Raw genomic sequence first — 23,656 nt, forward strand, 5'->3', positions numbered from 1 at the left:
ACTGTTTTTGTGCACTGTGTGCAGGATCGAGGAGCTGACCTGTGGTGGCATGGTGGAGCAGGTGCAGGAGGCCTTTGGAGAGACCATGACGTCTGTAGTGTCACTATGTGCTCGCTACCCCATTGCTTGTGCCAACAGTATTGGCTTGCTTTGCACAATCCCCTACACCAGGCAAGATCATTAATCTGTCATTACCTATTATATGTCTCTGGATTAGTTCACCCTATGGTTTCTTACCCTCACTTGATTTCCATGTTGACATAGGAGTGAGGAGCAGTGCCTGGTTCGGAGTGGTTTGGTCCAGCTCATGGACAGTCTGTGTAGTTTGAGTGGTCAGAGGGAATGCAGCTCAAACGAGAAGCAGACCAAAAAGCAGAAGGTGGCCACCATGGCTTGGGCTGCTTTCCAGGTGCTGGCTAACCGCTGCATCGAGTGGGAGAAGGTGGAAGGTAAGACATGCGTGTAAATCCTTAATACACAGATACATGGGTATTTACATTTTTTTTTAATTGATTCTCCCTCGTTTAAAAAATAAAATAAAAACAACAACACAAATTTTCCAAAAGAAATCGCAATCTAAATGAAAACTCAAAGCAATCTGATGCATCTGTTACCTCAATATACAAGAAAAGTATGTAGGTACAGTACGTGTATGTGGTAACATGTAAAAAGTGGTGTTAGCAAGGTTAAACCTAGCACTATTTTGAGCTTTCAGCACAAAACGCATAGAAAGAAATACATTATAAAAGTATCCGTGTTCATTTAGCAAGGCCTAACTCTGATCAGCTATAAACCTCAAAATATCTGTCGTCCTGAAAATTGAATTTGTGTACTACGTACGTGCCTCGTTATTACTAATTTTTGTAACCAAGGTCAAATGGAATGAAGGACCACTACAAAGTTAGTCGTATGTTGTAACGAAAGCTTAGTAAGCATCTTTTCTTTTTTTTTTTCAAAGGTGGGTCTACCGATGCAGTGCACTCTGGTTTGGCACGGCAGGTTTCCAGCCTGCTGACCAATCACTTGGCCCGAGCCACAGAGTGCTGCGGTAACCAGGCCGCTGGTAATGATGCCTTACAGGATGTGCTCAGTCTGCTCAATGACCTTTCCAGGTAACATTTTGGATAATTTATGTATGTGATGTCTGATGCGTCATGTATGTCCTGAGATGTATGTACATTATTTGTATTCATATTATTGTTGCTTTTTCTTGTATTCCAGGAGCCACATAGGGAAAGCCATCCTGAGCCAGCCAGCTTGTGTTTCTAAGCTCTTGTCTCTGCTGCTTGACCAGAGACCTTCTCCAAAGCTGGTACTTATCATCCTGCAGCTATGCCGAGCTGCCCTGCCTCTCATGAGTGTGGAGGACTGTGGGAACGTGGCCCTGCCCTCGTGGAGCTACTCTATCAACACGCTGGATGCTGAGCAACAAGATGCTAGTGACCCTGCCTCGCGCATTGCTTCCTTGCTGCTAGCCAAGCTGGCAGACTATGTAGTACCAGGTTGGTCTTCTTTACCTAGGAATACTATTTTTAACTTTTTGACACAAATTGTTAATTTTTACACTATTCCCTCTTTAGGCTGCCAGACCCTGCTCTCCCCCAGCTCCTCTGAGCCGGACACTAGTCTGTCTCGCGCCAGTTCCAAAGGAGCCCTGAAGTCTGACGAGGTGGGGGAGGAGGGAGAGGCAGTTGATGGTAAGCTATCCATCTTCATCCACAAGAGAGAGGACCAGTCATCTCATGAGGTTCTACAACCACTTCTTAGGTATGTTTGCCCCTAATATCTTTTATTTGATTTCATATTAGCAAAATAGTTTCTGTGAGCTTTCTTTCCATCCATTCCAAAATGCAGCAGCTCAGAGGGGCGTCCCTTTCGACTTGGCACTGGAGCAAACATGGAAAAGGTGGTAAAGATGGACAGAGACATGACAAAGGTAAGACTTTTACTAAGATAAACCCAGCAATTAAAAGCATTACCAACAATATGAACAAGTGTGTAGCTTTATTCCAAGTGCTGTCCTTACCTACAATTCTGTAATCTATGTAGAGTGGCAACTGTGAAGTGATCACAGAAGAGGCAGCTGCTGCCCTGAGGAAGGCCAACAAGTGGGCCCAGTCAGGTCTGATAGTGAGCGTCGGTCCACCCATGGAGGCTCTGGTCCAGGAGGCTGCAGGAGGCATCACCACTGGAGATAAGAAGAAAACCGCTCAGACCGCTGTGTGTAGGGACAGGAATGCTGATCTGGCCAGGTATATGATTTATCATTCAAGTTGTGCATGTGTGTGGTTTCTTCTGGTCATATTTTCCCTGTGACACCATTTTTCCTTCTTCTAAATTTGCCCTGATCAGGTCGGACCCTGTGAGGCCATTCATCAGTGGCCATGTTGCCAACAGTATGGCTGCTGAGGTTATTGCTCTACTGCACAGCCTGCTAACCGCCCCCGAGTCCAACACCGCTCAGATCTGGACTAGCACAGCTGAAAAGGTAAAGTACTATTATGTGTTGTATCATGCTAATTCTCATTGATGGTAACTGAAACTTGTTGTCGACTGTTAAGAATAATCGACACAGATAATTCTATCTGCACTGACATGTATGTGATTCGGTTTCGATTAAACTTCATGCTTTTACTTTGGGGTTTGTTGTAGGTTCTCTCCCGAGCCCTGATGTTCATCCCTCAGCTGGGGAAGTATGCAGAGAGTATTCTGGAGAATGGGAGCAGCAGTGGCAGGAAACTGGCTAAGCTGCAGGCCATTGGCAGACAAGCTGTTGCTGCTCTTTGTGCCCTCGGGGGCTTCAAAGAAACTATTAAGATCGGCTCAGAGGTCCAGGTTAGTTAAACGAGACGATTCAATACAAATAATTCTACTTTTGTGCCTTCTCCTGCTGTAATTCTTATCGCATCTCATCTGCAGGTGGTAGGTAAAGGAGTGCTTGGCAGTGTGGGCATAGTTATGTCCATAAATGAACAAGAGGGCATTGCAACGGTCAAGTTCCCTTCTTGCGAGTACAGGAGAGCTTGCCAAGCCTCAGACATCCTGACGGTACCCATATCACGCCTCTGCACACCCAGATCTGAGGTATTGATTCAGAATCAAACACAGTAATACATATTGCTTTTTAAAATAACAGGTTGAATCTAACTTTTGTCCCACTTTCACTTTCTTCCAATTCCCAACAGGCCCTCCCCCTCTATAAGCTCTCAATCACAGAAAAGGTGGTGCAGGCGGTGCAGTCCATGCTTCTGCCACAGGAGGGCAGTCTCTCCATTCACACTTCTCTACCAGCTACAGGAGATGGCTCCAGCCCGGTAATGGCTGCAGTACGCTTGCTGGCTGAAATCAGAACCAGGTTAGTATGTATATAGTGAATAAACTATTCCACCTCAGCTTTCTTTTGGCTCCTCCAAGTTTTTTTTGTCAAGCGAAGATTTAGACAAATTTAAAATGTTGGCACCTGAAACCCATTCAAACTATGATTATATGATATAATAAACATTTTTTTAATGGCAGTTGACAACAAAACCATAGCCAAAAATCACCAGGTTCTTGTTGTTTTCCAGGGCATGTCTGGTGATGGCGCAGCTCCTGGAGGATAGCTCCTTCTGTGAGGAGTTCATCCAGCAGTGTCCTGCTGCGGTCGAGGTCCTGAACCTGGTGGCCCAGGAATGCAGCCCTGGTGAGCTTACATGCTTGCATTTTGCATATCACTTAAGCAGCCAAAACCTTTTATCTGCAGTATAATATTTGTCTGACAAAGTTCTGAACTCTTGTGCAGGGGAGCGTCTCGGCATGGTCGAGGCTCAGTGTGAAAGAGTGAGAATGCTGTACCGGGACTGCGCTCGTCCTCCTCCTCCACCACTGCAGACAGACCGACGCCAGGTGGGAGTTACCATATTTAGATTTGGTTTTTATTACTATAACCAGTAACAAACACAAGAGCCTTAATGTGTAACCTACATGTATTCTGGATACAGCTGAATATTCACAATTATCATGGATGATGATGGAAAAGAAAGTAAAGTCAGAAAAAGTGATAACAAAAATGTTCCTTCATCCGAGATCCTAGCCTCGATCTTAAAAAGTGTGGATGAAAAACGACTGAAGTCTGTTGAATACATGGTTCAATTTACCGACAGCTGAAAGCAATATAATTATAATATGACATTCATATATTGCTGTAGGCCTTGACTCAATCTTCAAAGGCATTTTGATAAATTAAATAGTCAGAATTGTCGGCCCCGCTTATCTCCGGATCTCTTTGATGTGCTTGTCTCTGCAGCCCAAGGAGATCACTTGGTGTCCTTCCAGAGTGTTTCCTCCTGTCCGTGCCTGCATGTTCTCATCCCGCCTGACCTCCGTCACCTTCTTGGCTGATCCGAGTGCTGGAGGAGGGCTGCCCAGAGGCACCTTCATCTATGCCACCTGTCCTGTACCAATTCAGGTGGGCACATGCATTATATTTGCCATTTTCATTTATTTTACGATGTATGAGTGAGAATAAATCAAGCACTGATACTGCAGCTACTAGCCTTCAACTTACCTTTCTTTGTCCCCGCAGGCCCCGTCCTTTTACTGGGAGATAGAAATTGTCTCCTATGGAGACTCTGAGGAGGACAGTGGCCCGATTGTGTCCTTTGGTTTTGCCACAGAGGCAGAGAAGAGAGATGGAGCGTGGACCAACCCTGTCGGCACATGTCTGTTCCATAAGTATGTTTGCCTGAATACTAACTCTGAGATCCTTCTCCCACTGCTCTGTCTCTGACTTGAGTGCTGACTGCTATCCTTCTCTTCATTATGTTCCATCTCTGTGCGTCTGTCTCCTGTCTGTCTTCTGTCTGTCTGTCTGTCTGTCTGTCTGTGTGTGTCAGTAATGGTAGGGCAGTGCATTATAACGGCTCCAGTCTGCTGCAGTGGAAGAGTGTCAGGCTGGATGTGGCTCTACTTCCTGGTGAGACAAGAGACTAAATATATTTTTCTTTATATAGTCTGCTATCTCTTTCTTTTAATCTGTATATGTAGAAATCCATACAGCAATGAATGTTATGGATTTAAACTAACCTCATTAAAGCATTGTATTTGATCTGGCTGCTCTTTGGAAAAAAATCTATTTTGCAAGTGTATCTTGTTTCCTTAACTCAAGCTGTATTAAGTGTTTTAAAATATGTCATTACCTCCTAACATTGAGACATTGCAGAGAATGTGACCTTGTCTATGTATGAACACAGGCGATGTGGCTGGAATAGGCTGGGAGCGCTCCGAGGGGACTCCTCCACCCCCTGGTCAGGCCCCTAAAGGCAGGGTCTACTTTACCTACTGTGGTCAGCGGCTCGGCCCCATCCTTGAGGATGTAGCTGGTGGAATGTGGCCCCTGGTACACATTCAAAAAAAGGTGTGTTTGTGTTAACTAAAGCAATCTTGAAATCTTTATAATCAAACTGTTGTTGGCTATAATTTGGCTTATCATTGATATTTAATATGTATTAACTGTATCGGTGTCTTTACTGCTTTAGTGGTGCCTTCATCCCTCAGGCTTGTAAAACATCTTCTATTATTCTTTCAATGATTTTGTAGAACTCAAGGATCCGCGCCAACTTTGGATCCCGGCCGTTTGCATACGCAGAGGGCCAGGCGCACAGAAATGCAGCGGACTTGTGTGTAGACCTTGCAGAGGAAATAAGTGCAAATTTTGAAGCACTGCCTTTTGCTATGGCCTCGGACAGCGATAATGATGCAGGTGCAAGTGTTACCTCTGACTCTGGCTCCCATGGACCCCCTTGTCGGATTGCAGCTGTGGCTGTTGCTCAGCAACGTAGGTTCTTCACTTTTATTTCAGCCTTCTCATCATCAAAGTGCATGCTTTTTCCTTGACCTATTTGATTTAGCATAACTCTTCTCCACTTAAAGGCAGGGACTGCGCTACACTCATACCATTTGTATATATCATGTTGTGTGTTTCCTTCCTGGTACAGAGTACAACAGCGACCTGTCGTGCCATTACAAAATTGAGCTGAGCTACGAGAACCTGGTGACCTCTGGACCTGACCCTCATCCTCCTCCTATCGCAGATGATGAGAGTGATGACGAGGATGATGATGATGTCCCAAGAGTGAGTCGGATCTCCACTTTTTTTCACCTTCAATGTTGACTTTCAAATGATTTTTAAGTTAACAGCCTTCATTGTTTACTGTGATTTGTGTTTGGCCCTAGGAGGACCACTATGCCTTGCTGGTAAAGGCCTGGGAGACCAAAGTGTTCCCTACCATCCGTAGGCGGTTCCGTAACGAGGCTGAGAGGAAATCTGGCTTGGATCAAATCAAAGGAGCTCTGCAGCTAGGTAATGAATGAAAACATATTAAAACATAACCTTAATGTCTAGTGTAACAAATGAATCATTTGATCAAGACCATGCATTAATTGGTCAATTGAGGTCAGTTACAGGTAGCCTAATTTAGAATACCAGGATGATGAACTATAATAAGACATTTTAATGTTCGAATCTTATAATGAATGCATCACATGCATCATTTAGCTAATGAACTCAAACTTCATAACCTATGACACAATGTCTCCATGGTTCAGAACATTGATAATATGTCAAACATATAGAAGCCTGCTTTGTTATTCCCCCTTTTAACACATTGGAACAAGGTGAAGTAATTATAGTGCAGTTAAATTTGACATAAGATTAATTGACAAAAGTTATTAACCTATTTAATGAGTTTTAAGCATTAGCTTGAAGTCAAATTCTATGAAATGAAACATTGGCGAAACCTCAAACAGGGACAACTTTAATGCCGTTTGTCTCTTTTGTATTTTTCTGGCAACAGGCATGGTTGACATTGCGAGACAGACAGTGGAGTTCCTGTATGAAGAGAATGGTGGCATTCCCCGGGACCTCTACCTTCCTACCATTGAGGATATCAAGGACGAAGCAAATAAGTTCACCATCGACAAAGTTCGCAAAGGTACCATTCACCTTCATCACTACACCTAAACACTTTCAGTTCAAATGAGTTTACTCCCAGGTGCATTGTAACTTAGCTTTTTAGTACAATTGTTATTTTTGCCAGATTGTTATGTGCACAACTCAGCAAATGATTTGACCTTTAATATATTTTGCTCACTGAACACAGGCTTGACTGTGGTCATCCGCTCTCCGGACAGCAACAACACCAACAGCACCACCGGAGGGACGGCCCTGCCCAAGTTTGCTATCCGGGGCATGTTGAAGACCTTTGGTCTGCATGGGGTGGTGCTCGATGTGGACTCTGTGAGTACAATACTTAAGGCTTCAGTGTTTCAAGCCATTATTGGAAATGTATCGATAATTTCTCACTGGTTTAATGAATACTAATATTTTATTAGATACATTGTTTCAAACATTAACAATAAACCAGTTTCGTTCCCTCAACTACTTCACCAGGCTGGTCTAATATTTGTAAAAATGTATACAAATAAATGTAAAAAACCCTGAAAAACAGCTCCATCATACTCAGCTGCTGCTCATCACTGATTCCAGATTATCCGCCCCAGCGCCCATGCATTTCTTAATTAAGCATTATTTAAATGTCTCTGTCTTATAAACACATTACAGTTGTTGTGAATCATTCATATCCATCATCTGAGTGATATCCTTGATGTCATTTAACACAAGAAGACAATGTTACCAGGATGGTTTAAAAAAACAAAATGATTAATTAGACATTTCCTCTGGATCACACAGTGGAGAAAAATACTTCTTCCAAATCAGCATTTTAATGTCAAGAGGCCAAATCTTAATTGCAAAAATATTGGTATTTTTCATATTTTGATAAACTAAAAAGAGCATTTTCAGTAAATTAATTGTATTTCATTCGATAAAAAGGACTTCACTGATATATTTGAACGTATTAGACACCTTCCTTAAAGATACAGTATACATGTTCTGCAACTTAAACATTTTTTTTTTTTTATATTCTCATATTGCAACAGTTATTTCACAAATCTGTCATTCAGGGCCCATCTAGTTGTATACCGCACAGTGTTTCCCACAGATCTGAAATATACTTGGGGGGGTGGTGGTAGCGGGAGGGGGTGTTGTGGTGACGTGCAACAACATTAACCTTATTGTTGGTCGCTTGTTAGAAGACCCTTCACGCGATGGCAGAGCAAACAGGTACAGGCAGGGCCCATAGTGATAGCCCTATAGTTTAAATCTACTACCCACAAATAAACATATGGACATGGGTTACTATTTAAAGAAAATGGTAAATGTATTTAGGAACCTATCAATGTGGTTTTAAGTGGGGGTGGACCTCAAATTCTCTAAGGGGGTCCGGGGGCATGCTCCCCTGGTAAGATATTTTTTTAAATGTTGGAGTTAAATGCATAAATCTGGTGCATATTGATGGGAAAACAAAGAGACTAGATCTATGGAAACAACTATATGGTTCATGTATAGTTGTAAGTGTGTCTGGGCTCCTGATTCAGCCTCTCCTGTCTCCCTCCTCTTCTACCTTCTCCTCTTCGAGGCAGCAGCAAAGACTAGTTTTAGCTCTCAACAAGTTTTAAAAGTGTATCTTACCTTTTTTCACCTAGTTAACTTTTTATTTTTTTATTCATGCATATTTGACTAATCACTACCCTCTCAAATGGAAATATGTGTTTACATAAATGGCGACCAAACCGTTTGAGACCCACTGAGAACTTAGACTAAGTTAACTATCTAAACACTCAGAGAGTCCTTTACCTCACCTGAGCTGAGGTTATCCCGAGCTTGAATAACACACAGAGACCAATCAAGGGCTTTGATTTATGATCTGTATGACAGTGGCCATGTCGGCAGGCCACATCATGTAGACAGCCAGTCACCCTGTGTGAGGCAGGCCACTTAACAGGCCAGGCCATCGGGAAATCCCCCGGTCCTCCCGATGACCAGTCCGGGACAGGGTACAGGAGGCGTAGAGCGAGGGATCATTTTCCACAAGTTAATCGATCGCAGATGGCGTCGTGGTCACGGACGAAAAAAAACAAAAAACGAAATGGGCCGCGAAATATACTTGGGCGGCCGTTAATATACCTTGGCGGCCCGCACAAGTATAGTCTATGTGTGGGAAACTCTGCCACATTTAAACATTTTTTGGCTTGCCTGGTATCAACTATATCAATTGACCTTTTGCATAGCTTAGATCCAATTTCACAATGTCCTCCTGTGCTAGATTTGAGCAGGTCATAGAATGTTTATGTCTTTTTTACTATCATCTTATCCAGGTGAATGAGCTGGTGCAGGTGGAGACGTACCTGCGCAGTGAGGGGGTGCTGGTGAGGTATTGGTACCCTATAGAGATGCTGGAGCGCCCGCCTGCTGGATCTAGACGGACTGCAGCTAATGGCTTAGTCTCATTGGACAGTAGCAACATTCAGATTCATAGGTAATGTTTAAACCTAATGAGCATGATTTAAATGAATCCTGCACCAGTGCTGGAAATAAAATCTGTTTAACACTTTCCTGTAGGGAGCTGCTTCGCTGTGAGAGTGCGCTGGCTCGGTTGTACTGCCGTATGGCCTTGCTCAACATCTTTGCCCCCAAGAATCCCCACACCTTCACTCGTCTCTTCCACATCCCCGCCATCCGTGACATCACCTTAGAGCACCTACAGCTGCTGTCCAATCAGCTGTTGGCTCCCCCTCTCCCTGGTGAGTGAGATTAACCTTTCTCATTAAATCACAGGATATCTCAATGTGATGCTTCTAACCTTCTGTGCTGAACTCTCTAATGTGCTCTATGTTCTTCCTGCAGATGGCACTATTAGTTCTAGTTCCATCCTACTGGCCCAGTCAATGCTCCACAACCTTCAGGGCCAAAGCTGCTCCCCCTCTGAACTTTTCTTCCAGGGCAATGCTCAGCCCATCCGAGAGTGGCTGACAGTGGCCATCACCCGTGCCTTGCATCAAGGAGAGGAGAGCCTGCTGGAGCTCACAAAGCAGATCTGCTGCTTCCTACAGGTCAGCTCATGCTTGATCTAATACAACTTGCCTTAGGTTAACTACCCAGTTTGTAAAATTGCTAATCTTCTTTTTATAATTATTTTCGTTTCAACAGAATGCACCAGAGCAGTTTACATCTGAGGAGTTTCCTGTGACCGAGTCAAAGGTCAGCATGGATGTCAGCTTTCCAGGTGCGGCATTTGTGATTGTATCCTGCAAGGAGAGCCAGCTAGGATGTCGCAAAGAGTGAGTCCATCCAGAAGTATTCAACATCTGTAGCCCTTATGAACTCAGATGTGTTACCATCCATTTCCTGCTACAGGCCTAAAAAGTCTACTCTGCCTTTTCCACTCCATTAGCTCCAGCCTTTACAAGGCCCCCTGGGCTCGAGTAATGGTGTACGGCCTGGGTCACAAAGTGCGCAGGAACGGCCAGCTCAATCTGATGGAGGCGGTGTGCTATCCACTGGATGCCTCACCCACCAACACAGGCCTTACTCCCCCTCCCACCACCAACCAATACCCCTCAGTCATCATACCGACTGATAAAGTGCACATCAAACTGGGTGAGTATCGAACTCGCAAAGGGAAATGGATCCAGCTGAAAATGAATAAGTTAATATGTTTAAACATCCCATTGTTTGGACTGTAGGAGTGTCGCCCCCACCTGGTGCTGTGTTGGTGTTGCACTCCTTGCCGCTGGAGTTTCCTTTGGCCATGGCATTTGCTGAGCAGCTGTTGACGTGGAAGCTGGGAGAGAGCAGTGAGCAGCGGTCAGAGGACGAGCTGGACACAGTGCCATCATCTGTGCTGCTGCAGGTGGTCGAGCTGCTGGGTAGGTTGACCTCCAGATAACACAACGCTCTAATGAGCCTCATTTATCAACCTGCTTGAAGTGGCTTCATACATGGAACCCTAGGATAATCGTTGACCTTCTTGGATTCTGTTCCTGATTGAGTCTTATGACCTTAGCACTATTTAACGCTTGGTTGGTGTATTATTTTATTAAAAAAATACAGAAGTAAAAACATATAAACTCTCTTGATGTAAGATTTAAAGTCATGATTTTACAACACTACACTGCTCTGTAGCATTTTCCTTATCCTTCACTTCTAGCTCCATAAATGACAAAAGAACTTTGAAAGCGTACCAAACATAATTACATGTTTCAACAACTTTTCTTTGTTTCTTTGTTATTGGTTTAGGTGGTTTGCTTTGGACCACTGATCTGGCTCCCTCCATAAAGGAACTCATCTTTCACTTGTTGGCTGAGCTTCTGCGAAAGGTCCACCACCTGGAGCAGGGCAAGAGCCCCGCGGGTCTCTCCAGCTCCATCGCTCTGCTGCTCAACCCCTGCCTCGCAGTGCTGATGGCCCTGCAGTCAGAACTCCGAAAGCTCTACGACCGCGAGACTCAGGGATGGACTGCTGGAGGGACTGGAGCAGGGGGGTCTTCATCTGGAGGCGTAGCGTCGGCTCTGGGATCGGAGCAGAGCCGGTTCTCCACCTACTTCCACGCTCTGATGGAGGTGTGCCTGGCTGTAGCAGAGGTGACACTCCCCCTTATTGTTAGTGGCTCTTCAGTGGGAGCCCTGTCCTCCACCAGCGCCCCTAACCTCAGCGACTCCTCTTCGTCTTCATCGTCATCCCCAGGCCAGACGCCACAGAGCCCGAGTCTGCTCTCCAAACGCAAGAAGGTGAAGATGAAGCGCGAGAGAGCAGCGGCGGTGGCAGCAGCAGTCTCTGGGAAACGGAGAAGTGGAGGAGCACGGTTATCAGAGAGTGACAGCGCTCTGCTGAACATGGCGGGCAGTAAACCTGAGGACATGCTGTGGTTCCACCGCTGCCTCACACTCCTGATGATCCTTCGACACCTCGCCAATAAAGACCCGCAGGGCTTAAGTGTGACCAGCGATGCAGTGACAGACGCCTGCCAGGCCCTGGTGGGCCCCACCGCCCACAGTCGCCTGCTGGTGCTCTCAGGTATCCCCACGCACCTGGAGGAGGCCGTGGTCCGAAATGCTATCCGCAGGGCCTGCAACGCACACGGAGGGCTCTTCAAAGATGAAGTCTTCATCCCTCTGCAGGAAGAGGATCCTAAAAAGCCCAAAGCTGGGGTTACAACCCCTCAGGACGGTAAAGTTGGACCTGACCCTGAGCGCCCCTTCCCCCACACCGGCGGCCCAGAGAGTCCTGACAGCTCGAGCAGCGTGACTCCAGCTATGAGCGTGAGCGCATCGGCTTCTACCAGCCAGACCTCCATCTGCAGCTCCTCTCAGGGAGTGTCCCGCACTGCCAGTGAACTTTCTGTCGATCAGGAGATGTTGGCTGTTCCATCCCTCAACCCCGCGGCTGCAGCTTCGGCCGTTACGTACCCCCAGCATGGCACCCAGGACCCCCACACTGTTTCTAGTCAGGAGAGTCTGGACACTTCCCTGTGCAGTACAGGAAGCCTGGGCAGTCTGGGCAGCTTGGGGGAGCCTCTGGACAGCGCAGAGACACCGTCGGTGTCAGATGGAGGCTCTATGAACACAGTCACCTCACTGGAGAGCAACGCAGTCATGGCCAGGCCCATCAAGGGCTATGCTGTCATTGAGGTGATTAACACCACCATGTTAGACCTAAGCTGTTACGTGTCGTTGAAATACACTCATCTTTCTTTTCTTACTCATAGGTTCGTTCTCGGGCTAAAGTGGAAAAGATCAGAGCCAGTCTTTTCAACAGCAGTGACCTGATTGGCTTGTCCAGTCTTGAGGGTGAAGAGGATCTCATGGAGTTGACCAATGAGGAGATCCTCACAGCCTCCAGTGTTAACCAAAGCCTGTTTGACACACAGGGAAGCTCCGCCCTTGAAGATTACTTCCTGGAGAAGTCAGTCAGAGGTTGGTATTTGATTGTTTCTTTTCTGCTTGACATTAGTTTGGCCAGTCTCTCACTCTTAAATGATCTGTCCCTATATTTAAAGGTGACAAGCTGGTACCTGGAGCACGAGAAGTCCTCACAGATGTTTTTAAGAGCTGCACGCACTCAGAACAGATGCTCAGCCTCACACCCGCCAAGCCACTTAAAGTATCTGATATTTATCTCAGCAAGGAGCAGATCAACGCTCAGACCCCTGGCAACCTACTGCATACTTTCTTTACCAACGTTAGGCCTCCAAAGAAAGTACTTGAGGACCAGCTCACTCAGGTAAATAACATATTGGCAGTGAAGTAATCATTTTTGAAACCTTGCATATGTTTCTATTAACATGTGTCAACATTATTTATTTGTATCAGATTCTTAGAAAGTATGGCACTCCCAAGCCCAATAAGAACAAATACAGCAAAGCAGGAAAAGAACAGCACCAAGGCAAGGTGGTGAGCACCAAGAGGCCGATCACCAAACCTCCCACCAAGGAGAAGTCTGTGCTAAACAGTGTCAGGTGAGTAATAGGTTTGTTTGACCTTATGTACATACACAATACTCTTTGACTCTTTAATTGAATTGGATTTGCCTGATCTCTTGACTCTGCCAGGACTGCACTGAGTGAGAAGAAGACGGTCCTGAAGCCAAAATCTCCAGAGAAATCCAGACCTGATGAGAAAGATGTGGAAAAATCTCCTGCTAAAAAAGCTGAAGGTTGGTAGTGCTACACACTCTGACAACACAACATATTCAAAGTTACAGACAGTTGGGTTCATGTGGTGTTTTCAAAAACGTAGGTTAAATCATTTGCATTTTTGCTTTATTATACCTTAATGTGCAGTTTGCTTTACTCCGCTCCTTTGCTTCAACTTTGTGGTTTTTTATACAACATCTCAATACACTTAGGTAAAGGTGAAGATGTATTGCTTTTGTCTGTGTTTTGTATGACTGGAAATTACATTAACACATTGGTCAGATAAAACTAACAAATTTAAAATATACGTTTACAGTCTGGTAACCTGGTCTTACTATGATGCATTCAATTCCTGTTCTTAAACCACGTACCACTTTGTCATCTTTAGCCCCAGAGGAGAAGTTCCTCACACTCGAAGGCTTCCACAAATTCGCTGTTGACCGGGCCAAGCAGGACATCCGCAGCGTCTGGAGGGCGATTCTGGCTTGTGGTTACGACCTCCACTTTGAAAGGTGAGACTGGGGGAACGTCTAACCCCAATAACCAGCACTCAGACTGCTGTAACTCAAACACCGTCACATTCATGAGCTGTCCGGGAACCAAACATGTTGTTTTGTTTTGACATAATGGGATCCTTCATTTCTGATTCATCAAGTTTTACTAGCTCACAATTAAATCGATGCCTTTAGTTTCACACACATCAACTAAGTGTAGTGCAACACGTCATGGTTATTTATTTATTCAAGATTAGAAATTAACCCACAAATCTATTTCTCATGTCAGGACTATTTATTCATCGATCCAACCTATTTCACTAACTACACTAGTACTTTTTGATTTCTTTTATTCTATAATGGCTTTTTCTTCTCCCAATCCAAACCTTTATTGACGAGTATGTGCTCGCTCTGGATATAATTTGATATTTATGTATTTTCTATTTAAATTGAAGAGCAAGTCAAATTGTATCTTTAAAGAAATTGGACAAACATCCAAATGATACTGCTGTCAAGCCCCTTTCATTATATAGATGTTTTGGACATATTTTCATAGAAAAGCGCCGACCTCAGAATATTGAATTACCTATGTGTCTTTATTAAATATAAGTGACCTAACGTTGTGACCTAACGTTGTGGTTGTTCTCTGTACCAGGTGCACGTGTATAGACACTCGTCACGCCCAGAAGGCCTGCAGGAAATGGGGTTTGGAAATGGACGTGGCATTGGTCCAGTACATCAACAGGCTGTGCCGTCACCTGGCCATCACACCGGCCAGACTGCACCCCCATGAAGTGTACCTGGACCCCGGAGACACTGCGGATCCTCGTGTGGCCAGTCTGCTCAGTAAGTAAACCTCTTCATTGCTACTGTCTGTTCTGTAAACAGAAGGCCGAAACCCTTTTTGTTGTTGCTTGAATCCAATGCACAAGTGTTACACACGGGACATACTCTGAGTCACACTTGCTCAGTTTCTTCTTCTTCTACTATAATAAAACATGTTGTCCTTTGTGTTCAGATGTGCCAGTGGAGAGCATGCGCCTGCGCTTTGCTCTGCTGCAGTCCCTCAACAACACTCTGGAGAGTTTCTTCCTGCCGCTAGTAGAGATGAGACAGACACTCACCTATCAGAACAGCATTGCAGCGCTCTTATGTGAAGCCAAAGGTACACAGGTCAACTCGTTGTGAATGCATCAGTGTTTTTTACCTTTTTAAAATAAAGCTTCCTTGCTAAACACGTGTCATCGTCTGCTTACAGGTCTGATCTACTACGACACTAAGGTCACTGTAATGAACAGAGTACTGAATGCCACAGTGCAGCGGACAGCTGACCATGCCGCTCCAGAGATTACTCTGGACCCTCTGGAGATTGTGGGAGGTATGAATGTCTTCATTCATATAACATATAACACCCCTTGTTGTGCAATACTAATTATGTGCAATATATATATGCCGTTAATAACTGTGCAATATATGCTGGCTTCTATATCTCAGAACTGTTACAGGATGTGTATTTTGTAAATTGTGTAATTTTTCTTTTGAATTTTGTATCGTTAATATTTAATGCATGCTTCTTGGTTAATATTAAGTTATTTTCTTGCTGTAAGAAATGCAAATGTCCCCTCTGTGGGACGAATAAAGGTATTCTGATTCACTCACATGTTTATTGTTTCCTATTTTATTCCATTTGCACTGGATCTTTGCACTCATCTGTCTGTCTTCTTTTTCCCTTCAGGTGAGATCAGATCATCTGAGAACACGTATTTCTGCCAAGCAGCGCGGCAGCTCTCCTGCGTGCCATCGTCTCAGCTCTGTGTGAAGCTGGCCAGCGGAGGAGACCCGACCTACGCCTTCAACATCCGCTTCACTGGAGAGGAGGTTCATGGCACAAGTAAGAATTTCTCTTCACATAGTGTTTTCTCTACTGCCCTACACTCTTTCACTTGTCAAGATTTCTTTTGTTAGCCCTCACTGACAAAGCTGTGATACATCTGCTTCTCTCAGGTGGCTCCTTCAGACACTTCCTATGGCAGGTGTGTAAGGAGTTACAGAGTTCTGCTCTGTCTCTGCTGCTCCCCTGCCCCAGTGCTGCAGCCAACCGTAACAAGGTAAGGGTTTCACTGTCTGACACCGTTTCAGGATGTCCTGTTTTACACACTCAACCTCGGCATATAATGTCCGATCCTGCATTGACCTCACACTGCCTGGAATCAAAATGTTTGGTCACCGTTTACAAAGCTTACTATGCAATGTTTTGAGTTTGATATCAGTGACTATCCCAAGACTGCATGCTTTCTGCGAATCATATCTGGCACAACAAAGTTAATCACAGAAAATGAAATGTGAATCATTATAATTTGTTCTCTGTCCTCAGGGGAAGTACATCCTGACGCCCTGCCCTATCAGCTACGCAGAGGAGCAGTTGTTGCACTTCTTTGGTCAGCTTCTTGGCATAGCCATCCGCGCAGATGTTCCACTTCCTCTGGACCTTCTGGGCTCCTTCTGGAAGGGTCTGGTGGGCGAGCCCCTCGACCCTGAGCAGGACCTGCAGGAAGCCGATGTGATCACCTACAACTACGTCAAGAAGTTTGAAAATGTAAGAGACCAGAAGTGAATCCCTCAGGTTTCTCCCTTCTACTAACAAACAAGTTGTTTATTGAGGCTTTCTCCTCCACTATCAGACTTCCATCCAACAGTGTTGATGATATGGTGGGTGATTTCAGGTCAAAAACGACATGTCTGATTGATGCTCTTGCCCCTGCTAAAGCAAAACCAACCTCTGGTAAGCACCATGGAGAAATGCCACGCTAGTGAGGCTGCGCAAACAACATTGTAGAAAAGTGGAACGCAGGTGCCGCAAGTCACATCTTCTCATTCATTTTGAGATATTTTAAGGACAGTCTTCATAGTTATAATCACGAGCTACGGAACGCAAGACGCTCCTTTTTCTCTGATATAATCAGCAAAAACAGCAATAACACCCGTGCGTTATTTTCAACTGTTGACCGGCTATCAAACCCCCGCATACCAATTACCCCTGAACTCCTCTCTACTGAGTCATTCAACACATTTGCATCTTTTTTTACAACCAAAATTGAAAATATAAGATTAACGGTGAGTGCCTCCATTTCGAGAAAGGGGTCTATGGCCACCATGCATTCTCTTAAAATACACTTAATCCGCAAGACACAGTTTGATCCCATCAGCCATAATGACCTTGAAGACATAGTGTTGCATTTAAGTTCTTCCTCCTGCTGCTTAGATAGTATTCCCACAAGCTTCCTGAAACATGTTTTTAACTGCATGGCATCAGAGCTACTAGAGGTAGTCAACACCTCCCTCAGCTCGGGACAGTTCCCAAAAGCACTAAAAACAGAAGTAATCAAGCCTCTTTTAAAAAAACAACAACCTAGACAGCTCAATCATGCAGAATTATAGGCCAATTTCAAACCTACCCTTCTTGGGAAAATTATAGAAAAAGCTGTTTTCCATCAACTCAACTTCTTTTTGGCACAAAATAACTGCTTTGATGCTCTCCAGTCTGGATTCAGAGCCCATCACAGCACTGAGACCGCACTTATGAGGGTCTTAAATAGGGATGGGTATCGTTTGAAATGTATCGATTCCGGTTCTTATCGATTCCCCGTTTCGATTCCAAAATTCTAAAAGAAAGAGTTCATACGTTTAGATAACAAAAATATCTTTGTTCTTTTAAGCTTTAACAGACATTTTTACAAATAAAAAATATACATGCAATACAAATATATTGCACAATAGCTGTGCTTTATTTTAACTGAGCTATGCCTGTGGCCAGCTATTAACAGGCATTACACTGTGCCTTGTCTTTTTCTTTTCTAGTGTAGTGGAGTCTCACTTTAGAGCGTTTACCGAGACCAATCTTTGATGTTATGAAGTGACTGAGCTCGTGAACTGTCTATGGGAGGGCGGGGGGATGAGCCTCGCTGAGGGGCAACTGTGGACCTCTGTCGCCTGTCAGCGCAACTTAAATGATGCCGTTATTAAGGGCGGTGCCGGTCGTCAGCGTACCGAGCCGGCCGTCAACGGCCCGCTGACGACCGGCCGTTCTGTGATTCTCCAGGTCCGCCCTATATTCCACCGGGTCGCCGCGGTGCAGACCGACCTGGTGGAATACAGGGTCTACCGCGTTTAGGAACCGTTAAGCAGAACCGAAATTGTGTATTTTGTATGGGTACCCGGTACCCGGAATTTTCTTATCGGTTCTCATCTGGAACCGAGTTTCGGTTCCCAACCCTAGTCTTAAACGATATATATTTAAACACAGACAAGGGAAAAATAACTATTTTGGTACTGCTGGACCTCAGTGCCGCCTTTAATACAGTGGACCACAAAATACTACTGGACAGACTAGAAAACTGGTTTATCTGGCAAAGCACTTAATTGGTTCAAATCGTATCTGCAGGACAGGGACTTTGTGTCTGTTGGTTCTTTTAAATCGGAACAAACTGCAATGACTTGTGGAGTTCCCCAAGGGTCGATTCTTGGTCCAATTCTATTTAACATATACGAGCTTCCACTAGCCCAGATCCTAAAAGTTAACAAAATGTTGTACCACAATTATGCAGACGACACTCAGTTATACATTATAATAAAGCCTGGCGACTATGGACCATTACAATCCCTCACCAACTGCATGGAACAAATCAGTAGCTGGATGAGCAACAATTTCCTACAATTAAACAAAAACAAAACGGAGACAATTATCTTTGGTGCCAAAAGGGAGGAACGGGCTGAAGTAAGCGCTAAACTAGAAGCCCTACTGCTAAATACATCGGAAAAGGTGAGAAATGTAGGCGTAGTTCTGGACCCCGACCTCAATTTCAAATCCCATATCAACAACACAATTACTAAATCAGCATACGATCACCTGGAAAACATAGCCAGACTTAGAACATTCATGTCTCAACAAGACCTTGAAAAACTAGTTCACGCCTCTGTTTTTAGCAGCCTTGATGACTGTAATGTATTTATAGGTCTCTGTAAACAATCGGTTAGAAAACTACAACTAATCCAGAACGCCGCTGCCAGAGTCCTGACCAAAACAAAAAGAGTAGAACACATCATCCCAGTACTCAGATCACTGCACTGGCTACCAGTAGCTTACAGAATCGATTTTAAAATGATATTGTTAACTTATAAAGCATTAAATGGTTTGGGACCCCAATATATGTCTGACATGTTGCCCTGTTACGAGCCCCGCAGAGCTCATCGGGGGCGGGCTTACTCATTGTTCCCCGGCTCAGAACCAAACACGCCGAAGCTGCTTTTAGTTTTTATGCTCCCCACAAATGGAATAAACTTCCAGAAAACCTGAGATCTTCACCAACGCTGAGTTCTTTTAAGTCGAGGCTAAAAACACTACTTTTTACAGCTGCTTACCCAGAAGCCTTTTAACTTGTTTTAGCACTTACCGTATTTACAATGTTGTTTTTAAACTATTTTATATCTCATTAAAGCATTGTTTTTATGAAACTGCTATTCCATTATGTTTATTTATTGTGTTCCTCTCTGTTCTACTACCATGTGTTAATGATCATGTAAAGCACTTTGAATTGCCTCTGCGTCTGAAATGTGCTATATAAATAAACTTACCGACGTAGTTCTAATGACGTTAATGAGACGTGTGATCTCCACCCTTCAGGCGAGTGATGAGGAGGAGCTGGAGGCCCTGTGTGCTGAGATCTCCTCCCAGCACCACTCGGGAGAAAGCCCCGACTCCCCCAGCCGGCCCTGCTGCACCTTCACATACATCACTATGACGGGCGAGGAGGTGGAGCTTTGTCAGGGAGGTCGCAGCCTCATCGTCAGGTACAGGAATCACATCGTTGTCTTATTCCATCCTCATTATCAACTGGTTCGAACCGTCTCTACAATACTCTCATTCTCAATCTTCAAATGTTGTGTGTTTGTGTTTTTAAAGCTGGGACAATAAGGACATGTATGCGCGGGCAGTGCGGAGCCTCCGTCTGCGGGAGCTGCAGAACGTGGAGTGTATGACGGCGGTGCGTTCAGGGCTCGGCGCCATCATTCCTCTGCAGCTACTCACCATGCTCATCCCTTTAGAGATGGAGCTACGCACCTGCGGCTTGCCTTACATCAACCTGGAGTTCCTTAAGGTGATGCAGACACTTGTGACAGTAAATGTTGAAGTCTGTTTATATCACCAATAAACATGTCAGCGGTTTACGTGAGAAACACCTCCTTTCCTTACAGTTAAGTATTGATGAAATGTAATCCCTCTGCAGGCTCACACCATGTATCAGGTGGGTCTGATGGAGACCGACCAGCACATCGAGTTCTTCTGGAGCGCGCTGGAGATGTTCACTCAAGAGGAGCTCTGCAAGTTCATTAAGTTTGCCTGCAATCAGGAGAGAATACCGTTCACCTGCCCCTGCAAGGACGGGGGGCCCGACACCGCCCACGTCCCCCCGTACCCAATGAAGATCGCCCCTCCTGATGGTGCTGCAGGTAATGGCTAACAAGGTTTCAACAGAGCCGCGATTAAACTGTGCTGTCCATCTCTCTATCTTCTTAGTGCTGTTAGTGCAGAAAGTACTGATAGCTATAATCAAAGCTCGTCTTGTCTTAAAACTTTAGACAGACCTTGGACATGCTTGTGATAGCTTGCTTGTGTCTGTAAATGAATAGATTTGCACAATTGACGTATGCAGCTGTTACATGAAGGAAGATTAATAGTTTCTGATGTGTGACTTTCACATCTTTCCAAGAAGAGTAGTTTTTCCTTGTAGTTTCCAGACTCACTATTTGTAATCACTTTCTTCTTCAGTTATCTACAGATAAGATAACGCTTACTTTTCTCAGCTAAACAGGCTTACTATCACTTGTTCCTGCAGTTTCACGTTGACCTCCAGTGGTAATACCTGGATTCATTGTGCAACAGAAGCGATTGTGTTGTGATGCACCTTTCTGTTTTTCCCCTCTCCAGGTCAGCCTGACTCTCGCTACATCCGCGTGGAGACCTGTATGTTCATGGTGAAGCTGCCCCAGTACAGCTCTTTGGATGTGATGCTGGAGAAACTGCGATACGCCATCCACTACCGCGAGGACCCTCTCAGCGGCTAAGAAGACTTGACAGCCCTACGTCCACAAGCGTCCCCTTCCTCTGAGACACACCACTTTAATTTCATTTTGAGTTGCTGTTAATGCTTTGCATGTTGATCCCTGCTTTCTTTGTTTTTACACAAATGCTACATTTTTTTAAAAATTTAGTTTGAAGCATATTTTTGTGAAGAATTCAGGGAAGCTAATCTGACACTGTTAACACGTGTCTGCGTTGCACTGAGTTCGATGATGGCATTGAAGTGAAACAACTGTGACATAGTTTTGGTTTTGACTTTTCCCTTCCCCTAATTTAAAAAGAGGGTTTAACAACATTCAGTCAAGTTCTGTGAATTGAACAACTTAACAGGATGTCATCAGATCTGCGGTGACATTATAGTATTGTAAACGTTGCACTGCTGTGAAGGCAACACACAAACTGTTACTCTCCTAAAGCCTAACCTAGCTGCCTCTCTCTGTCTCCCCTCTGTGGGGGTGATGTTCTGAAACATGCCTTTGCTGTAGGAGCCTCTGCAGAGGGTGATGTTGGAGAGAAAACCACTGATTTCCACTGAATTGAGTTTTGAGGTACGACTACTAGCAACATTAAGGGGATGTGTGTTGCTGCCTATTTTTTCCGCTATGAGCAGGCAGAAGATGGAAACAAGTGGTGTACAGGATATGATGTAGTTTACTGCCTGTTTTAAAAAAAATATGAACTTCTAATGGACAAAGTAACTTATGCCTATATAAACTGAATACATTTTATCCAAGTCTCTGAAGAGAGGGTATTTAAGTCGTGTAAAAAGTCATAATAATCTATTAGTTTATGAAATTGCTCTTTGATTTCTCTGAGTAGCTCTGGCGGCATGTTAGGGCAGTGGAGAGGAGAGGCCTGGTGGATCGGATACGCATTTCAGGTTTGTGGAACCTGTGTTGCTTTGTGAAAATTGGAAGGAGAAGAAATTCTCAAAAGCCGCTCTCCTACTTTGTTTGTGTGCTACTGCTACTGAATGTGCAACAACCCCCCCCTCGCTCCCCAAAACACACTGGGGGAGGGGTGGCGGATTATCTGGAGTTCTGCCTTTTTATAGTTTTCTTTATTAAAAGAAGAACAGGATTCTGCTGTTTATTGTTTATTTTTCTTTCTTTCTTTTACCCATAACCAAATGTTTAGCTGTGTAAAAATAAAATCAAAGAAAAAAATGTAAATAGACTGAAGTTCTGTTTGATGGCAGTTTTTATTAATTGCTAACTCACTTCACCTTATAATTTTATTTTTTTCGTTTGCACTACTCTTCCAAGAAAATATTCTAAAATGAGCAAACTGGGCGATGTCTGTTGGATATCCCGTTTGTTGTGTGGTTATTTTTTATGAATTTTGGAAATACCAGTAATCTTATCACCTTTTGTCTTGTACTCAGATGGATTCAATTTCTTCTACTCATGGTGAAACATGTTTTCTTGTGTGAGTAAGATCGCCATTTTACTTAGAACTGAAATACAGCCCAGAATTGACACATAACGGATATTGGATTGTTGAATTGCTTGCGAGTTTTGATTTTGGTTCAGTTCTTTGAAGGGTGACACACCGCTGCTAACGGGGACGCTCTCTCCTCTACTTGCTCCTCTTCTAGGGGAGTAGATAAGGTTATAAAAGGACATATCCATACAAGAGGTGTTGCGATAAAAATGTGTGCTGTACATTTACTTGATATTTATTACAATTATTTATGGTTGCATTAACTTAACTTTTACTGTCTTACCTCTGCACATCAGAAACGTAACATATCTAAAATGGATTATACAGATGTAAAGAATCGGATGGCATTTGAGATTTCTGTGTCACAATAAAGAAATGTCTTCATGTAAAAAAACTGTGTCCTGCTTTATGTATTTTATATATTGCCCTTCTACATTTCTGTGCTTATTTTAGTTATTTTTTCTTTAAGACATTGCTGGGATAAACATTCAGTCTGGTTGGGGAAAACAGGTTTCATAAATGTTTTTTTTTTTTTTACTATCATTTGCATAACATCTGAACAGTGTGGACATGCTTGTTACATGTGTGCAAAGACAATGAGTGTTGGTCATGGTGATTTACGCCTGTGAAAACATGTTTTGCCTGCTTTAGGGCATGCCCTTTATGTAAGGACCCTGCGACTCTGGTTTCGTCACAACTGCTTGTAAACCAGACACCTTCAGATCTGGGCCAGGCCAGTTCCAGCTGGATCGCCAGTCATGCTTTTCACTGACTCACTGTCCCTCCTGCTCATTATACGCTCTATTCAAAGGGAACTATCCGTAACTATAGGAGCAAGGTTTCATCAGCAAACATCTCAAATAATTGGTCAGATATTTATTTGTTACACTGTATTCAGTTAATAAGATATATTTCCAATTGCTCCAGAAGCTAAGCTATACTGTGGACAGCGTGTTCACACAAAAACAAATCTATTATAAGTAAACTTTTTGGTATTTTTGATTTTTTTT

General features: G+C 44.0%; 1 protein-coding gene across 3 annotated transcripts in view; it reads left to right on the forward strand.

The window, feature by feature from the left end:
* The window catches only part of hectd4 (HECT domain E3 ubiquitin protein ligase 4), a 48,362-nt gene extending 25,322 nt beyond the window's left edge, over window positions 1-23,040 (forward strand). For 2 of the 3 annotated variants that reach the window (XM_079688441.1, XM_079688442.1), the window contains exons 33-76: window positions 25-171; window positions 265-449; window positions 959-1,112; window positions 1,222-1,502; window positions 1,581-1,767; window positions 1,855-1,936; window positions 2,050-2,252; window positions 2,353-2,488; window positions 2,653-2,835; window positions 2,920-3,084; window positions 3,186-3,355; window positions 3,567-3,682; window positions 3,764-3,885; window positions 4,286-4,447; window positions 4,565-4,713; window positions 4,875-4,954; window positions 5,232-5,395; window positions 5,578-5,815; window positions 5,976-6,112; window positions 6,214-6,340; window positions 6,834-6,971; window positions 7,140-7,276; window positions 9,256-9,416; window positions 9,500-9,681; window positions 9,785-9,990; window positions 10,088-10,218; window positions 10,332-10,537; window positions 10,624-10,806; window positions 11,177-12,567; window positions 12,645-12,852; window positions 12,936-13,159; window positions 13,249-13,394; window positions 13,488-13,591; window positions 13,960-14,083; window positions 14,721-14,911; window positions 15,084-15,230; window positions 15,324-15,443; window positions 15,801-15,956; window positions 16,070-16,173; window positions 16,440-16,661; window positions 19,746-19,912; window positions 20,025-20,220; window positions 20,350-20,572; window positions 21,051-23,040. In XM_079688441.1, the coding sequence (XP_079544567.1) occupies window positions 25-171; window positions 265-449; window positions 959-1,112; window positions 1,222-1,502; window positions 1,581-1,767; window positions 1,855-1,936; window positions 2,050-2,252; window positions 2,353-2,488; window positions 2,653-2,835; window positions 2,920-3,084; window positions 3,186-3,355; window positions 3,567-3,682; window positions 3,764-3,885; window positions 4,286-4,447; window positions 4,565-4,713; window positions 4,875-4,954; window positions 5,232-5,395; window positions 5,578-5,815; window positions 5,976-6,112; window positions 6,214-6,340; window positions 6,834-6,971; window positions 7,140-7,276; window positions 9,256-9,416; window positions 9,500-9,681; window positions 9,785-9,990; window positions 10,088-10,218; window positions 10,332-10,537; window positions 10,624-10,806; window positions 11,177-12,567; window positions 12,645-12,852; window positions 12,936-13,159; window positions 13,249-13,394; window positions 13,488-13,591; window positions 13,960-14,083; window positions 14,721-14,911; window positions 15,084-15,230; window positions 15,324-15,443; window positions 15,801-15,956; window positions 16,070-16,173; window positions 16,440-16,661; window positions 19,746-19,912; window positions 20,025-20,220; window positions 20,350-20,572; window positions 21,051-21,187 (8,392 nt within the window). In that variant the 3' untranslated portion in view covers window positions 21,188-23,040. The remainder of the gene's footprint in view (window positions 1-24; window positions 172-264; window positions 450-958; window positions 1,113-1,221; window positions 1,503-1,580; window positions 1,768-1,854; window positions 1,937-2,049; window positions 2,253-2,352; window positions 2,489-2,652; window positions 2,836-2,919; window positions 3,085-3,185; window positions 3,356-3,566; window positions 3,683-3,763; window positions 3,886-4,285; window positions 4,448-4,564; window positions 4,714-4,874; window positions 4,955-5,231; window positions 5,396-5,577; window positions 5,816-5,975; window positions 6,113-6,213; window positions 6,341-6,833; window positions 6,972-7,139; window positions 7,277-9,255; window positions 9,417-9,499; window positions 9,682-9,784; window positions 9,991-10,087; window positions 10,219-10,331; window positions 10,538-10,623; window positions 10,807-11,176; window positions 12,568-12,644; window positions 12,853-12,935; window positions 13,160-13,248; window positions 13,395-13,487; window positions 13,592-13,959; window positions 14,084-14,720; window positions 14,912-15,083; window positions 15,231-15,323; window positions 15,444-15,800; window positions 15,957-16,069; window positions 16,174-16,439; window positions 16,662-19,745; window positions 19,913-20,024; window positions 20,221-20,349; window positions 20,573-21,050) is intronic. The other variant, XM_079688443.1, reaches the window with a different exon arrangement.
* The last annotated feature ends 616 nt before the right edge of the window (window positions 23,041-23,656 follow it).

Source organism: Notothenia rossii (genome assembly GCF_949606895.1).
Source record: "Notothenia rossii genome assembly, chromosome: 6".
In the NCBI taxonomy this organism is placed as follows: domain Eukaryota; kingdom Metazoa; phylum Chordata; class Actinopteri; order Perciformes; family Nototheniidae; genus Notothenia; species Notothenia rossii.